The 18,769-nt window shown below is 41.9% G+C and overlaps 1 protein-coding gene across 2 annotated transcripts; it reads left to right on the forward strand.

Annotated features, from left to right (window-relative positions):
- Nucleotides 1-2,135: 2,135 nt before the first annotated feature.
- On the forward strand, nucleotides 2,136-18,769 carry tpcn3 (two pore segment channel 3). Of its 2 annotated transcripts, XM_071504959.1 has the most exons (20): nucleotides 2,216-2,459; nucleotides 3,553-3,635; nucleotides 4,257-4,371; nucleotides 4,650-4,778; nucleotides 6,313-6,429; nucleotides 6,999-7,117; nucleotides 7,315-7,416; nucleotides 8,276-8,402; nucleotides 9,361-9,568; nucleotides 10,988-11,132; nucleotides 11,231-11,416; nucleotides 12,711-12,740; nucleotides 14,211-14,275; nucleotides 14,649-14,736; nucleotides 14,932-15,001; nucleotides 15,446-15,665; nucleotides 16,079-16,169; nucleotides 17,123-17,236; nucleotides 17,969-18,084; nucleotides 18,387-18,769. In XM_071504959.1, exons 1-20 carry the CDS (start codon nucleotides 2,364-2,366, stop codon nucleotides 18,518-18,520), a joined length of 2,355 nt encoding a protein of 784 aa, XP_071361060.1. In that variant the 5' UTR covers nucleotides 2,216-2,363; the 3' UTR covers nucleotides 18,521-18,769. The 2 variants fall into 2 exon arrangements, with proteins under 2 accessions (XP_071361061.1, XP_071361060.1); XM_071504960.1 differs by lacking the exon at nucleotides 12,711-12,740 and having other exon boundaries at nucleotides 2,136-2,459.

Here is an 18,769-nt window from a genome sequence, read left to right on the forward strand (position 1 = left end):
ACGTGTTCTCTTTCCTTTAACGCTTCCTGCTGGTAACCAGCTTTCCATTGTATTATTCCAGTTTTTAAATATTTTAGCAGCAATCAGACTGAAATAGCAAACAACATAACAACATAAAAGTTCCTATCACTGGATTATTCTTATCACAGTGATAAGAAAAAACAATGAAATTAGTTTTTAAACATTTTTAATATTTTTACATATAATTTCATTTTAAAACATAAAAAAACGTGTAATAAATGTGTATATATATATATATATATATATGTGTATGTATATATATATATATATATATATATATATATATATATATATATGTGTGTATATATATATATATATATGTGTGTATATATATATATATATGTGTGTGTATATATATATATATATATATATACATATATATATATATATATATATTATAGTTATGTCTTTCCACCAAAATTGTATTGCTTGGCAGTTATTTGTCAGCCCACTTGCAATACCTTCATGGCCCACAAGGGGGCCCCCGCCCACAGGTTGAGAACCACTGAGACAGCGACACTAATGCAGTCCATGCAACAGTCCTGCAACAAATCCTCCTTCACGACGTTTATGTTCAGTTTGTGATAACACGTGTTGATTGATAGTGGAGGATGTAATGTGTGCTCCTGCTGAGCTGCATTCATGAAGGAGCCGGTGATGACAGGATGTAAAATGCTGCAGAGGTTTTAGGCTTTTAGATGTTTAGATTCTCAGCCATCAGGAGCTGTCTGGTTGACGAGGAGGCCAAACCTCTTCAGAGAGGAAGACGGAGTCCTGCAGCAGGTCTGGTCCCCACAGAGACCTGTATCAGCATCATGGATCAGTCTGGGATCACATGGAGCAGCAGAGGACACCGAGACAGACGCTGGAGCAAACCAGGAGAGGAGAACTGGTGGACAGTCCTCTGGTGGACAATCCACTGGTGGACAATCCACTGGTGGACAGTCCCCTGGTGGACAATCCTCTGGTGGACAATCCTCTGGTGGACAGTCCTCTGGTGGACAGTCCTCTGGTGGACAGTCCTCTCAGTCTTTTAAAGCTGCAATGATTAGTGGATTAATTCTTCAGTCAAATGAAAATTAATCTGCAGCTAATTTAATAATTGATTAATTGTTTCTGTCCATTTTCAAGCAACAACGCTGAAACTTCATGGTTCCAGTGTCTGAAATGTTCCCTCACATCACAGTGAAGTGAATATCTCTGACTTTTACACTGTTCGTCACTTTGGGCTCTTGGAAACTCTGCTGAGCATTTTTCTGTTTTATAAATCAAATGATTCATTGAGAAAATAATCACATTTAATAGTAGTGATTGTTAATTGTTAATTACTTGTGTATATAAAAACAAATAATCTCGTTTTCTTGTTTTATTTTATTTCTACAGCCAAACCATCCACCCAGGGGAATAAAGTTTAAGGTATAAAACCCGTCTGAAGGTGGAATTTCTGCTGCTGATGGACATAAATAATACCGTGAAACTGTAAACGACACATTCTGTTTATGTTTCTGCTCAGTGGTTTTTTACTTTAAATTCTTCTTTCTCCGTTTCCGCTGTCACATGACGCCTCCTGCTGCCTTCACGGTCTCCGATTAAAGTCCGAAAAACAAGAGTTCACACAAGAGCAAACCGACTGACAGCAAACGATCCTCGTGTCTTCATCCAGTCACACGGGTCAGCAAAAAGGAGAAACACTTTAAAAAGTTAAAGAAGAAGAAGAAAACAAAACCAAAAACTGAACAAAATGTGAAGAATTGAATAAGTAGCTAGAAAAGATAAAGTGACCCGATGAAGAACAGTAAGAAAGAAATAGTTTGTATAGAGAGGACATCACAATTTAATTCATTCATTCAGACTTTTTTTTTTTCTGAATAACATTTTCAAGCGTTGTCTGGTTGCAGCTTCTCAAATATGATCATTTTCAGTTTGTCTCTGTTATAGCTGACAGTGAATTAAAGATCTCTTTGGGTTGATGGTCATACCACGTCACTTTGTCTTTTTTCCTGTATATTTCTGCCGGTCCCTGAAGGCAGCACAGCCCTGGTCTATTAGAGCAGGACAAACAGGGCTCCGGGCCAGTGCAGAGTCAGACCGAGGCTCCGGTGGAGCTGCAGCGGGGAGGAACACATCTGATGCGGATCCTCCGGGATTCACGCTCCGTGCTGACGTCCACAGCAGAAAGAGAGAATTAAAACGCGGTGGAACCTTTTATTTCCCGCAGAGACACGCACACTGTGTCCCCGCAGCCTCCCACACCAAGCCTGGAAACTCTTTAAGAGGCGCTGAAAAGTTGTGGGAACTCCTCGGAGAAGTTTTGGGAAGAGCTGCGTCGGAGGTTTTGAGCGATGTCGGAGCCGGAGAAGAGCGAGAACATTCCCGATGAGTCTGCAGGAAAAGGAAAGGGCATTCCCAACGGAGGGAATCCTGCAAAAAGCAAAGAGGTGAGGGAGTGTGGCTGCGCGCAGCTGATGCCTGAGCTCATGTGTTGTGTGACGCGTCTGTGCAGCTTCTCTGGAGGACATGTTTATTCCACATGAGCAGTAAACTGATGGACTCTTGTCCCGCTGGGCTCATAAAGCGGTTAAACAGTGAGGGAATGAGACACCTCAGAGTCACGGACCAGAGGCTTCCAGCCTCAGTCATGTCTCCTGTCAAAAAAAAAAAAAAATCACCATCATCAGGCTGCAGCTTTTTTTTTAGCTGTTTTTTCAGTTTCATCATATATTTGAGTTTTAGTAAAGTCGCTTTAAAGATGGACATCTGACTTTATTCTATAACAGACTAAATGATTGATTGTAACACAAGTGAATCATTTAAAGGTCCCATATTGTCTAAAGGTAGATGTCCATGTGTTTGTGATTATAAAGCAGGTCTAGGTTCTATATTAATACTGTGAAAGTATCAAAGCCTCAGTCCACAGAGAAATGCACACAGCCTGTATTTAGAAACTGAGCCTTAAAACCAGCCGTCAGGACTTCTGGAACTTTGTGATGTCACAACAAAGCAGTCACCGTCCTCAGCGACCTTTAACACACAGCTTTCTTTCATCTCTTTAAATAACTTTGATAGAGTTAAAATCTATTTACTCGACTCTGTGGCACCTTTATTAAGCAGCTTCACGGTGTCATACAATCCAACATGGCCGCAACTCAAGACTGTTTTCATCATGCATCAATCTGCAGGTTTTTGAAGTAAATGAAAAGTGGAGAAATTAAAAAAAATGCTCATCACAGTCCCACACAGACCAAGACGACGAAGTACTCAGATACATTACTGAAGTAAAAGCACAAGTACAGCATGTGGAACATATAAAATTACTCCATTACAAGTAAAAGTCCTGCACTGAAAATTTGCTCAGGCTTGTGATAGTTTCCTGCCTCACACTCGCCTCCACTGCGAACACTGGATCAGTTCTTGAAGCTTTTGGTCCTCGGTTAATGAGAAGCTCTGATAATAAGCAGAGGTTTTGATTTGTTTTTCGTGGCACCACCTTCCAACAGCTCCATCCTCTCAGTGTCAGTGTGTGTGTTGCAGGATTTTGACCTGGCTGCGATCTACGTGTCCGACGCTCAGTACAACAGGAACATCTTCTTCGACACCTCGCCTCAGGCTGTGAGGTGAGACGCACACGTGCAGGTTTTATTTACCGCCCTGAATCTTCTCATTTTTAAAGCGACTGCTGATCGACACAACTTTGTTCCATCATGACACAATATCTCGGACACACTGATGCAGTTTCAGCTTGACTTCAGACTTCACTAGCAACATTATTTTCTGGTAATATTGTGTATTTTTCTTTCTGTCAACTTCTCACATGTGCAGAGTCAAACCAGCGGTTACTGTTTCGCACTAACAAGTCTGCAAAGGTAAATAAACAGACTGTAAACGGGAACAATGTTAATTATGTCCCTACAGCACCAAATGTGGATTCATCCGCTGCTGAAAATAGTCCCCAACAAATGCAACAATATCCTCCTGTTTGTTAGATAAAACCCATGGTGAGCAGCTGTTGTAGGAAATTACTGATTTTTATACATTTGCAAGGTGTTTTTAAAGATTTCCATCTTCAGTAGGAACCAGTGAACTCGGAGCTGACAGGTTTGGCTCTGCACATGAGATTTGTTGACATTGATGAATATAGAGAATAACAGCAGCTTTATACTTTAATAGTATTGTTGCCTGTGTCTTTAGTAAGGTGACATTTACTGGCTTTAACATTTAAGTCACTGTGTTTCCAGACTGTATCTGCTCTACAACCACTGGTTCCCGAAGGTGCTCCTCTACTTCTTCATCCTGGTCGATCTGTCTCTGGCCATCTTCGAGGAGCCGGCCGTCTTCCCTCTGCCTATATGGGTAAGACGGCAGCGGGTTTCATACTTACCAATTTTTCTTATATGCAATACATTTAAAAAAATCTGTTTATTGAAGTTTTTTGTTTCACCTGTAGCAGTTTGTTACCAAGTGAAACTTGAACCAAACAGTGTCCAGCTCCTGTAAAATGGGCTGAATGGACGTTGGGCTTGTCTCTGGTTCTGGTGGGAGATTTTGTTGCTCTCAGAAACTCCTGATTTCTCAGACCTAGAATTATCAGTCGGATGCCGGTGTGAAAGGTTTGTGGTGTTGTTTTCCAGGCCACCATGCTGGTGGAGCTGCTGTGTCTGCTGGTCTTCACCATTCGACTGGTTCACTACGCCAAGGTGATCCCTCGAGACAAGTTCTGGAAAGACCCCAAAAATATCTGCATCATCGTCATCCTCATGGTAAGAGGGGCTTATCGGCAGCCAATGAGTTAATGCCGCCACTTTGTCCCAGTGAACACCTGCTGTGCTGCAGCTCTGTCAAACCAAAACCAGACCAACTGAGACCAGGTTGGTGGATCCAGGGTTTTTAAAGTCGGGTTCAACTCAAGGACAGTTTTTGTAAACATGCTAACATTAGAACACGCAGTAGAACTTCAAACCTACAGGACAGGTACTTCATGACCGGCTTGGACTCCAGAGCACCTTTCTGTTTAGGGAAGACTTGTTACCTGGAACCTGCTGAAACATGCAGCCAACAGGATCAAACTGATACCAGATATGAAGCATGCAAAGATAAAACATAATAATTAGCAAGATAAATAAGCTTAATTCTTTGTGAAGAACAGTGGAAACTTCAGACTTACATCTGATTAGATGTTGGTGTATCTTGATGCATATTTGTCCATGAACTCCTGTATGACCATCGGGTCACGAGGTAATCCAGGTGCCTGCTGGTGAATTCTGGGACGATGTTTCCAGGACTGTTTGGACTGGGCCTGTGCAGAAGATCGTTATTAAAGTTCAGACTCAGGGGCGAGGTTTTGTTCTGGTGACAGTTGGTGAGTTGTAGAGTAGTGGAAGCTGAATTCGTTGGTGTGTGCTGAGCTGAGTTCCTGTCTGTGATCTGCAGAGTCAGAATGTGCTGAGGAGACTTTCTGCCTGTTGTTGTGAAACAACCTTTAGCCGGAGATGTTGCCTCGTCAGCGCCTTTAAAAGCAGAAAGTCTTCCTGGTGACTCAGTGACTCAGGCTCCCAGTCACTTCATGAAACGCTTTAAAATAGTGAAATACAAACGCTGACCTGACTGTTTTTCACTCAGCGCTGTAGTTTCCTACAGTCTGTGAACATCCTGACCCATCTTCATTCAGTGATAACAGGAATATGTCTCTGAGAATCTTTGTTTCTGTTGCTGTTATGTTGCTATGTTGTTATGTTGGGGGGGGGTCCGAAGGCTCAGAGTAGGGCCCGGTTCTTTAAGTGTGACTTAACTAATTTAGGCCAAGATGCTGTTACCAGGCTGAACGACGCCCGTCAACATGTTGACCCTCTGACCCACGAACACTCAGTGGTCATTACAACATTATCACGTTAGTGCTCAGGTCAGACGTCACTGCTGCAGCCCTCAGTTTCACCTCAGCGACACACTCCTGGTCCTTCTCGTCTTCCTGACTCTGGGTTTGGGCTCGTCGTCCTGCTGCAGGATGAATGAATCTGGATCTGATCAGACGCCTCCTTCAGGGTCCTGATGATGGATCAGAATCTAAACCTTTAAAGCTGGAGTGCAGGACTTTTACATAAATGAACACCTGTTACATTCAAGCTGGCAGCAGCTGAAAAGGGGCGTAACCATAGCGATGGAGATGGAGTGGGATACAGGAACTTGGAGTAAACTGAAGGAATGATTAAAACCAAACCACGTGAAACTGAAATGTACCAGATGATATTTAAAAGCAGTGAAATAAAACCTGGTCGACTTTGTTCCTGTTTGTTCCAGCTCACTCTGGTGGATATGATCATCTACGGAGCTCTGAAAGCTACAAACTATTACGCCCTCCGCTGGTCCAGAGTCCTGCGCCCGCTCCTATTGGTCAACGTCACAGAGGGGCGGCAGGTAACGGCCCACCTGTCTCACCTGTTGGAACACAGCTGTCTGTTTCCCTGATCCACTCAACTCCAGTTATTACTCTGAGTTGCTTTGGTTGTTAAATTTGATTTGATTTTACTTTATTGTCAAAATATTTATCTTTAATATCAAAATTTCCTACTTTTACTCTGAAAATTCTCATACCAGAAGTTAAGATGCCGCCAAATCCAGGTTAATTTGCACATCTGCATTTTTTCTCATAAAGTCAGAATAGGAGCAGGTGTGTGTTCAGGTGTCTCTCAGGTAAATTCATCACGTCAGTTCATTTTATTACTGAGGGACTCGCATGTTGTCCTGTAATCTCTGGATCATTGTTCAGTTTAAACACTGAGGGAAACTTCCTGCTGCTAAACATTGAAATGTTTGACTTTATGAGCCGATGGCGCCTGAAAGCATCATTAGTTTGTGTCTGTGTGGATGAGGACGGAGCGTTTGTGTCCCCCTGGGAGGACCATGATTCATAAAGTTGTGTGTGTGTGTGTGTGTGTGTGTGTGTGTGTGTGTGTGTGTGTGTGTGTGTGTTTGTTTGCGTTCAGCTCCGCAGAGCGTTCAGAAGCATCCGGAACGCTCTGCCTCAGATCTTCTACGTCTTCCTGCTCTTCATGTTCAGCGTCCTCATCTTCTCCCTCATGGCTCTGAAGCTGCTCGGCAAACGGTGAGTCGGCTCCGCCCCCTCTGTCGCTTCATGATCTGACACAACAGTGCTTTACACATTCAGCTGTAAAAACAACAATTAAAAACCATCTTAGCCTTAATTGATTAAGTTCTTTATTTTTGGAGATAAGAACAACGCGTCAGAGCGACTGATTGACGTGTGTGTAGCTGAGTGTGAAGTGTGTGTTTTCTCTGCAGAGGCCTGAAGACCATAACTGGAGCTCCGTACTTCACCAACTACCTGGAGATCGTCTTCGATCTCTACGTCCTCGTCACCACGGCCAACAGCCCTGACGTCATGTAAGACATTCAGAAAAGATCTCGTCAGTTTGTCGTTGCTGAGCTGATCTGGGGTCAGGTCAAACTGAGTTTAAAGGTGCCCTGTTGAGTTTTCTTGTGCACGTTCAGGGACGTTGTAAGGAACATGTGAAGCAGATTTTTATCGTTGTGTTTTCAGGTCGTTCGTCCGTCTCATTCTCATGAACATGAATTTCTCAGTCATGAGGGAACTTCCTCAAATTTAGCAGAAACATTTACTCAGACTCAAAGATGAAGTGATTAGATTTTGATGGTGAAAGGTCAAAGGTCACTGTGACCATAACTCATAAATTCATTCACTAATTATGACAGTGCTTTTGTTCACGCTCTGTCGCTGTGTTCACACCAGATATTTATTGACAGTTTGTTTTTCACAAAGAAAACGAAACTACAACTAAAAAAAACTAAAAATTGTAAAGATCTATGACATGATGTTCTACATACTACAAACGTTACTATGGCAACATTCTTAATTTTAAAAATTAATTGATGAATTAAAAAAAAAAAACACAAGTGTGATAAATTGTGATGAACAAATTAGAAAAATCCAGTTTTCTTTCTTGAGGCCTGTGTGACACTGGAGCCCGGCAGCTGCAGTTATATTTAAATTTAAGGTTAATTTAATGAATTCTAGAATATGAACATTGTATTTAACAACATTTTGTCCTTTGTCAGCTTGAAACAAATTATGTTGTATTTTAAGTCAAACAGTTTGAAGCCACAGGAGCGTTTCTGCAGGGAAGGCTGCACAGAAAAGAAGAAGGAAGTGACCTCTGACATTTTTTAATATTTCTCTCTGTATGTGAGGCCTCACGCTGCATCTTCTGCTTCTCGTTGGCAGGATGCCAGCGTACAACGCCAGCTTCGGCTTCGCCATCTTCTTCATCATATACATCCTCATCAACACCTACATCTTCATGTCCGTCTTCTTGGCCGTCGTCTACAACAACTACAAAAAGTACCTGAAGGTATGACTGTGTGTCCGTGTAACGTGGTTTCAGTCCCGCTCAGAGAGTCTCAGTAGCTGTGGGCGAAACACCCACAGCCCCAGAAACCAGAAACCAGCCAGTAAGAGTGGGGGTCCCTGCCCTGTACCAGGTTGGACTGGTCAGTTGTTCTCATCCAGATATTTTGATGTGTGATGTTTGTGACACTTTTGCCTGAACCGAGCTTGATCTCACAGCTGCAGCGCCCTGCAGGATCTACGGCCCCACACTCCTCTGCACTGCAGCACGAACGTCTCTGCATGTAAACAGTGACGCTGGAGCCTGGTGTCCATGTTCGTTATGAGAACATGTAACTGTAACTCAGGGTCGTCTCCCACCATCAGTTTGTTGTCGAGTGTATTTACTCAGTGGTCAAGTTTCTGACTGAAATGTTAAAGTTATTAAAACTGTATTTTACCACGGGGCCCTAACATGAGGAGAAAAGCACTTTAATGTTTCAGCTTATATTTGCCCAGTTGGTAATCCAGCTGTGGGTACGGTGGCTCTGATGTGCAAAAACACATTTAAACAAACATCTTGCAAAAGTCTCAACAATTGATAATATTAAACCATATTAACCAAACATATTCAAAAATGTTGTGATTTTTACATTTATTAATGTTTGTTGATTTGTCTGGACACTGTGTTTCTAATTTTTACATTTGTTTTACATTGGCTCTTTTATACAATCACAGAAATGATCTCTCCTTAGATTTTAGTTGTTAGTTTTCAACAAGGATATGAAAAAAGTTCCAGTTTTGTGGATTTTCATAATAACATAAAGAAAACATTTTCTATCAACACAGGCCTTCATTTTTGGTTCGACAGCTTCCATCACGTCATGTTTTCTACCTGGCTCAGCCGGATTCAGAAATCAAACAATGAAGCGCTGACCTCCTGAAAGCAGCAGAGCTCAGCTGTGTTTGTGCTTGTCCAACAGGAGGAGATACGGCAGCTGGTCAGGGCCAAAAGGCACAAGATGGTGCGAGCGTTCGCTGTTCTGCAGGAGCAGAGGGAGGAGGGGGCGGAGCCGGTGGTGATCCAGGCCAACTGGAACCAGGTGGTCCGGCTGGTCCACCCCCACATGAGTAACGCCCACAGAGAGCTACTGTGGAGAGTCTCCGACGACAAGAACCAGGGGGCTATCGGTGGGTCTGCGCAGTAACTGAGCATCACCAACGAGAGGCTTGTTCAGAGACGGCTGCGTTCTGCAGCGTCACGGCCACCGACACCTCTGAGCAGCTCTCACCTCACAGTTCTGCTGTGTCACTATCTTAACACTCATCTCCCACAGGGAGGAAGTCAAACTCTGCCTCATCATCATCACTGCACATGTAGCGACACAGGGACACGTCTACTGTTGTCTCAATACTTTTATTGAGAAATACAAAATATGCTGAACGTGCACATAGAAAGACGTAGTTGCTCCTATTTCCATTATACAAACCACAGACGTGTGAGAGAACAGAGTGTAGAAACTCACTGTAGTTCTACATCAGACTGAAGCAATAAAAGTGACAGGGACAAAAATAGCATTTGAAAAATGTCCCCAGCGAAAATTACACCCGTGACCATGCAATTGGTCCCTGTTTATTACTGGGCTTTCCCAACAGTTTGAGAGACGCTTCCTGCTGGTAAACTCTGAAATCTCTGACTTTATGAGCTGAGCACCTGAACACACCATAAAAACTCAGCATATGTTAGTTCAGTTTGCACTTTCATCTCAGAGTTAAAGTTAAAGGCCTTGAGATGAAATTTCCCTAATATGCTGCCCCCGGGTGGAAACTAACTAACTCACCTGTCTGAATAATTTCAAACAAACTATAATCACAAACCGTGTCTATACACAGTGGTTTTAACGCAGTGGTGGAAAGTACATTTACTCACATCTAGTACTCGAGTATTTGTGCTTCACTGAAGTATTTCCATTTCAGGACACAAATATCAGAAGGAAATTATATTTTTCACTACATTTATTTTACAGACAAAGTTAAGAGTTATTTTACAAACACAATTTGTACAAACATAAGAGGAGCTTGTAAAATACAAGATATTTTTCAAAAGATTAACTACACAGCAGTGTGTACAATTTGAGCTGAAATGAATTAGTTGAGTAGCTAATTATCACAAACAGTCAGTGAATGTTTGAAGCTGATTAATAGTGAAATTCATGTTTTTTTTCAGTTTGTAAAAAGTGATGATGTTTCTTTGTCTGAAATCACAGTAAACTGAGTAGTTTTGAGGTTTTGACTGTTAAAAATAGAAAAAAGTGAAGGAGTCACTTTGAGCTGTGGATTGATCAAGAAGATGATTAGCAGATTGATCATTAGTTGCTCAACCAACCTCAACCAACAGGAGTTAAAGGCTGTTTGAACATTAATGAATGAACCATAACAATGATATAATAGTTTAACACTCACAGGGACCATCTCTCTGCATTGAGTACTTTCAATATTTAACCACCTTTTCTCAGGTAATATTAACAAAGTTTTACTTCAGTAAATGATCTGAATCCTTATTTCACATTTTTAAATCAGTTTATGTTGTTTTGATTGGCTAATCGACAGGAAAAGTGGCGTTCGTCCAGCTGGCCGACCTCCTGAACATCGAGGTGATCACCCTCAAGTCGAGACCACACCCACTGCACAGTTTATGCCCCGCCTTCTACCTGTCGGCCCCAAGCCGCCTGCTCTGCCAGATGGTCCAACACCGGTAGGACCAGACCAGATGTGACCTGCAGAGACAGCATCAGCTGGAGGAGGTTACTGACACGCTGGACCTCTGCTCTGTGTGTGTGTTTTTACTTTCAGGGCCTTTGTGGTCGTGTACGACATCATCATCCTGGTGAACGCCATCTTCATCGGTCTGGACGAGGAGAATCCGCTGATCGCGAACTCGGAGTGGGTCTTTCTGGCTCTCTACCTACTGGAGATCCTGCTGAAGCTGTATGTGTTCGAGCCCAGGGCGTTCTTCTCCAGACACAGCTTCTGGAACTGGTGAGGCCGCAGCTGACGCCGTCTTCACCTCATGTCACGTTTACTGGTCATGGTTCGTGCTTGGATTTGACAGAATCTGTGTCCATCTTCAAAGACGCTATAATTGATTTAATTTACAGTTTATTTCATCTCTGCTTAACCAGATGAAACCCACTGAGGTTAACGACCTCTTTTTCAAGTTTCACACTGGTACAAATAAACAAATGTAAATATTAATAAAGCTGAAGTAAGCTAACAACAATTCACCATAGAGTGGTGAATGAGTTCAGTTTGAGATACCAAGCTGTTAAATTGAATTTTCCTCTGCAAACTGTTCCGAGAAAGCTTTATATCCGTCTGGATCCTGCAGCTACGGCAGGTTTGTGTTTGTGATCTAAGATCTAAGATTATCACTGAAATTAGTTTGCACAGATATTAGGGAAGTTTTTTCGATGATGACTTTAAATGAAAATATACCAGTGAGTCACAGAGCAGGTAGAGGGAGATGCTCAGCCGACTCTGGAGGACAGAGCGCGATGATGAATTAATTGTTAAAGCGGTTCGACAATGTGAGGGGGGTCCTGGCCTCGGCTTCACAGAGCTGCAGGCTCAGTTCCGGCTGGTTGTGAATGTGGGCACAGTGGAGCATCCAGCACCTGAGGAGCCAGATACTCCCCTCAGGAGCTGGTGGAGGCCAAAGACAGAGCTAAAAGAGAGGGAGCACAGGCAGAGGTGCAGTCATGTGAGGCCCCTGATGGCCCCTCATATTAGTGCATTTTGCACTGACCCTGTAAACCTCCCATAAAGACAGTCCACTGCTGTTGCCCCAAAGCCCCTTTAACAGGGTCCCCTGACGATATGTGCTGTAGCCAGCCTCCATCTGTCTGCATGTAGGCATTCTTCTTTAAATTGTAGCTTCTGTCAGGTTTGTTCTCCCAGACTCAAACTATTGGCAAATGTCAGATTTCTTGATAAAAATGTCACATATCTCATGTAGATGTTTTTCTCAAAAACTTGTTTCTATTTAAATCCTACAAAACTTCCTCTTCTGTCCAAACAGTGTGTGTAGATCTTATTTTACATCTACTGACACTATTAAGCTTAAATCATCAAGCTGTTATCATTTGGGACAAGCAGAATATGTACAAAATAATAACAATGATGTATTTTTCAATATTTGTTTGAAGCTGGATAAAATGGTTTGCAGATTGTTGTTCAATATGATGAGAGACCTTTGCTGATAAATCTCATAATGAGAACATTTGCATTTTACAAATCTAAAATCAATGAGCTGTGTCACGTCCATCTCACACAGTTTATCTTCGTCCCAGATTATAAGTACGAGGTACGTGACCCATGTTTCAGTCCTGCTGCTTCTTTTATCTGCAGCCATTCGCCTGTTAGCGCTTGGACCAGCTCACTGATGCTTGAGGCAGCAGTTGTGTTTATTGTTGTTCATTTATTTATTATAAAACAGTTGAGAGTTATTTAAAGAGTTAAGTTTGGGGCCAAAAAGTCTGAAAGAAAAAAAACTGTATAAATTGTTTTTAAAAATCCTTAAACAAACAAACAAACAAACAAAAAGTAAAAGACAAATCTACGGAAGCCCTGAGGAACATGCGAAACAATATTTTTTCTTCAGGCTCTTGTGGCTGAAAAAACTATTACAAAAACAAACATTTTAAAAAATCCTTACAAGAAAATGTTGTTTCACTTGCCTCACAGGTTTCTGTACAAATCAAACAAGAAGGAAAAAAATTAGAAACCAAAGAAAAATCCAAAGCTGGCACTGAGGAGTAAACTCACAGGTCTTTGTCTTTTTCTGACTGTTTTATTTCACAGTTTCAGTTTTTTCTCTCAGACTTTTTACAGGTTATTAGGTAAATCTGTGCAGCCGTGTCGTAACCTTTCTCTTTACAAAATTCTTCATGTTCAGTTTTTGTCGTCATTGACTTTAATCATCACGTGTTTGTTGAGGTCATGATTAAAGGTGGTGTTGCAGTGGACTGATTTATACTGAGGGGTGTTTCTAATGTTAATCCTCTAATTACAAACATGAGGGGTCAGAATATTAGAAACACCTGTGTATAAGTGCAACACCGTCACTGACTGTGACCTCAGCGCTGAAACACATATTGATTTAACGTCTTTATGACAGCGTAAAAAACTGAACATTATTGGCACCGTAAAAAGTGACTTTTATGACAGGATGGATGTTTGCATTAGATTGTGCTTGTTTACCTGAGTGTATTAAACTGAGCTGCAGCCGTTGATGTTTTCATTGGCGATTTTGCTTTTTTTGTTGACAGTTGAGCGCCCCCTGCTGGGTGTGACCCTCACCTGGACCTTCAGGTGCCTTCAGTGTGCAGCTGCAGTGAGATCTGTTTGCAGCACTGTGTTGACATGTTTCATGGGTGTATCACAAGAACTGGACACTGGGCTCAAAGATTACACCTAGTCACTAAACTGAAACCTGCTTGTCAGCAAGAAGAGAAAACTTTATTTGTATAAACAGCAGGGCAGCTCAGAAAACTTCATCATGCACATAAAAACAGCTTTTTTTCTTTTATAATGGAGGTCTGTGGCTGTCGTAGTTCTGCAAGTGGCTCCAGCTCTGTTCATACATCCATGATCCATTTCTGTTGTTCAACATTGCTGCTGTCAGACTGACTTCAAGTGAAGAAAAACTCTGAGCTTCAGTTACAGCTAACGCTGGTTTTGCTTTCAGCCTCTTCGCTGCTGAAGAGAAGTATTTCAAGTTCTTTAAGTTCAACTCTAACTTTTTGTTTTCTAAATGTAATGTTTTTGTTTCCAGGTTCGACACCATCATCGTTGTCTCTGCTCTCATCGCCACAATCATCAACTCCACCATGAAATCATGTGAGTGCTGATGGTTTTATGTCTTTATGCTTCAGTCTGTGGAATCAAAAGGTCTGAAACAATTAGTAGATGAATTGATAAATATACTGTGAGTTAATTAACTGTCAATAATTTTTATCAACAATCTGTTCAGTATTACCTGAGTATCACTGGGTTTCTGACTGTTGGTCGGACAGGACACTGGACTCTGGACATTTTTCAAATTGAACTTTTTTATAAATTAAATTAATCAATAATAATAAATAATTGTTAGTTGCTGCTCTGCTCCAGTTTAGCTGAAAAGTTGTTTTTATCCACAAGCAGTGAGGAGACCAATTTCCAATAAAAACTAACGTATGTGTGTTTGTGATGAATGGCTCGGGTGCTGTTGTAGCTGGGGGTTACACCAGCCGGCAGATCCTGGACATCGTCTTCATCCTGCGAGTCCTCAGACTGATCCGGGTGGTGGACAGCATCAAAAGGTTTGATCCATGACTGAATTCAGATATTTATACCATCAAAAATACTTGTCTCTGATTGGCTGATTGGCTCAAGGTTGACCTGAAGATGACCATAGCAATGGTTGGACACCTGGGATGGAGATGTGTCTCGATTGGTCCACAGTTGTGTTTTATGGCTGAATGCGTTGCTTCAGTAACGACTGTTTTCTCTGTTAGGTTTCGAGCGATCATCAACACCCTGACCAGGATCGGACCAGCGATCCTCACGTTTGGACAGCTCATTGTTGTAAGTTGCTGACAGCAGATTTCCTGTGGAAATATACTGTAGGAATCTGAACGTGTTTTAAATTCCTCCGGACAGCCGGGAAGTAGCTTCACCAACTCACCTGGAGCAGCCACACTGTCAGACATCTGCGTCCAAGAATCTTTTTTTACCTACGTCCCCGAGAAACAGGGACTCACCACTGCACCTCTCAAAATGTCCTCCACCGTGCTCGGGAACAAATGTTTGATGGGTTGTTGATGGTTGTTCACCATCTTAGTTTAGCATGTTAGCCTGCTAATATTAGCTGAGGCTGAGTCATTAGCTTTAAACTAAATTACTGGACTAATTGAAATTAGTGACCTGATGGTGGCGCCAGGTGAAAAGTCAAAGGAGCACTAAAGTTACTGTCCTGCTGCTAATGTGGCTAAAATCCCGAGTTAGCGTCCTCCTCCACCTCCTCCACAGGTGGTGTACTACATCTTTGCCATGGTGGGGATGGAGCTGTTCAAAGGGAAGGTGAAGTTTTATGATGAGGACTCCAGCGACCCGGCGAAGGCGTACTGCGGTAACGTTCTGCTGAAGGGAACGGACTTCGCACAACTCAACTACTGCAAGAACAACTTCAACAACGTGGTGTCGTCCTTCATCCTGCTGCTGGAGCTGACGGTGGTCAACCAGTGGCACGATATCCTTCCCCTGAGCGCTGCACACACACCTGCAGCGGCTTCATCTCCTGGGGTCAGTCAGTTACCGTCTCCAGGTCCTAGAGCTTCACCTGGTGGCCCTGACGCAACAAACATTCACCTGATCTGAATTCAGCTGATCTTCATAATAATGATAAAGCTTATTTATACAGCACAAAGTTACAGGATTAAAGAAGTCGGTCTGTTGATGAAGCAAAGTGTCTGAAGATTTGAGGCTGTGAGCTGCCTCACAAGGTCTTCCTCACAGGTTCTTCCTCACAGGGTCTTCCTCACAGGGTCTTCCTCACAGGTTCTTCCTCACAGGGTCTTCCTCACAGGTTCTTCCTCACAGGGTCTTCCTCAGATGTTTTTATGATTAATTCAGGTTTGTGTTGATTCTTTAACGTGACTCCACTGCTCAGCAGCGGCTTCGCCATCGTCACCCATGTGTCAGCCAGGATCTTCTTCGTCCTCTTCCACATCTTCGTCGTCATCGTCATCATCAAGTAAGACTAATGGGATTTGTAAAATGAGTAAAACTGTCAAGACTCAAATTTAAGGCTGGCAGGTTTTTAAATTGCAGTGGAACATATTTAAGACAAATGAACAACTTAAATATTCGAGAATGAAATAATCTTCTGCTGTTTGCAAATATAATTATCAGATTGATGCTCCTCCCTCCTCCTGAGGGAAACCGTGCTGGAGCTTTATCCAGAGCAGAGGGGTCAGACTGAAAGATGCTGCAGTTTCTTTAATGAGTATTGATCTGAGTATTGATGAGTAAAGATTTCATGAGAAGTGTTGCACAGCTGTTTGGATTCTGCAGTGAAACAAGCAGATCTCGTCTCTGCAGGTGAAGTCATCAACACATTACACACAATGTGTAGAGGAGGACGGCTACGAGGGCTGCATCCCATTTCTCTTCGTGATAGACCCAGCTTCAGATTAAAAAATAACTTAATTAGAGATTTGGCTCCTAAAAACAGCGTTTCTCCTCTGAGTCATAGCTGCGTCAGATCTGGACACACAGATGCACAAATCTCTAGATTCAGTGTGACCTGCACTTTTATATATTTCATATTTCATATATATCAATATTGCTGATGTCCATCATGAATAAACACCCATGAATCCACTTTGAAATCATAGAAGAAAGGTTGGTCCTTATATCTCCAGAACTTGCCTGAGAATCATCCAGTTTTTAGGTTTTCTTCAGCACCACAGTGATCCAGTGGTGGTTGATTCACAGAGCGTGGGTCCACTGCACACAGGACGTGCTAGTAGCTAATTCGGCACATTTTGTCAAATGGTGCCCATTTGACAAAATGTAAACAATATAGGATAAAAATGAATAGTCATCAGTTGCAGGTTAAAACCAGACGTTCACATCACATCATGTCTGTGTATTTCCTGCCTCCTCAGTCTGTTGTAATCATGTCTCCCCGCTGTCGTCTTTCAGTATCTTTGTGGCCTTCGTGCTCGAGGCGTTCTTCGTGGAGTATTCTGTGGATAAAACCGACCTGCAGACGTCTCTGGAGAAGAAGATCGAGGAGCTGGAGCTGGCTGTGGAGCAGTATGTTACCATGACGACCCCAGACATGATAATAAACCCTGATCTATCTACAATCAGACTCTCGTGTCTCTAATCCACTTTTTAAAACGGTCCGATGCAGCTGCATCATCGCACTGTGAGAAAATACTTTGGACCACAGAACAAAGCTTCCTAAACATGAACTCTGATGGATTATTTTAATAGAAATGAACTGGAACCAACAGTGGTCTGGAAGAAAAACAATCAAACAATCTGACTGACGAAAACAGAGTCTGAATATATTTTATATATGATATTTCATTGTTTTAAAGCAGTGGTTCCCAACTTTTCTGGTTCCTGGCCCCATAAACCAAAACTTCTGAACTCTCTTTTTTTTTTTACCTTGTTAACCGGAATAATTTTTAAAAGGTGAAATTATCCAATTATTCACAAGAACAAAGCAAAAATTTGAGGAAAATCTGAACTATTAAAAGTTTTCAGCTCTTATCCAGGGATGTTAGAAATGTGGACTAAATGATAATTAGCAAATTAAACTTATATCTTTAGCTCCAAAGTCATCAAAATAATTTAAAAAAAAATTCTGATTCAGTCTTTGTGACTCATGTGAACTTAGTTGTTTGACTTTTTAAATGTTTTGCCCTGATTGTTGTCTGGAAGGTAACGTAATGACTTTGATGTGGATTACAGAACGTGCTGTAATGTTTTTACAACCAGATCGTGTGTAATAACTGTCCATGTTGTTTTGCAAACCAGAGAGAAGTTGGAGGATAACCTGGTGAACGCTATGGAAACCATCGACAATGACCTGGGAACTGGCCAATCACCAGCAGCAAACAAACCCGGGCTGATGTTTAAAATCGCTTCAAAAAGTAAGAAACACTCAGAGAAATCATGATGACATAAAGTGATGTGTTGTTATAACAAAAATTTAAAAACTGAATAAATTGAAATCTCATAATGAGAATTTACATGAAAACCGATGAGAAAAGTTTCCTGTTATAAACTGAAGTTTTTATGAAGATGTATTTTCGTAATGGCAGCAATGAGCTTCCGTAGATCCCGACAAAGTGTTTGAATAGAGACAGCAATGAAAAGCTGCTCTGTGCTGGACCTCACAGTACTGGTCATCAGTCTCGGTGACGTTGCTGATGCTGTTGGTGTTTCCTGTCAGGATACCGGACGGTGGACGCCTTGTTGCAGCGAATGTTCGAGGCCGATCTCGACCCTGAAGACTTCGCTGAGAACGATGATCTTGAAGCTCAGACCAATGGGAACTTTGCGAACCCGGTGTTCAGCTCTGTATAGACATTTATGTACAAATATATATGAATGGAACCAGATTTTGTCATTTATATACAGTTTTACACTCAGTATCATCTCTTACTGCCAGATATGTGACGCTCGAACGTTTATTCAGTGCAATGTGTCGACAGTGTGGTCAGGCCATAATCTGAGAGTCATGTCCTATGTTATATTTTTATATTTCTGTCCTGTAGCTGTCTGTAGAGACACAGATGAAATTAGTATTTTTCACATAAAGAGTATTTACACTGA

Source organism: Trachinotus anak, unplaced genomic scaffold, assembly GCF_046630095.1.
Source record: "Trachinotus anak isolate AG129_WGS33_773 ecotype Australia unplaced genomic scaffold, CSIRO_AGI_Tana_v1 ptg000019l, whole genome shotgun sequence".
In the NCBI taxonomy this organism is placed as follows: Eukaryota; Metazoa; Chordata; class Actinopteri; order Carangiformes; family Carangidae; genus Trachinotus; species Trachinotus anak.

Bases quoted from the DNA above. Each gene is read 5' to 3' on its own strand.
- tpcn3 (XM_071504959.1), top strand. From the start codon at position 2,364: ATGTCGGAGCCGGAGAAGAGCGAGAACATTCCCGATGAGTCTGCAGGA. The intron at 14,737-14,931 runs GTTTGATCCATG...TTTCTCTGTTAG, and splicing joins GTGGTGGACAGCATCAAAAG to GTTTCGAGCGATCATCAACA. The intron at 15,666-16,078 runs ATATCCTTCCCC...ACGTGACTCCAC, and splicing joins GGTGGTCAACCAGTGGCACG to TGCTCAGCAGCGGCTTCGCC.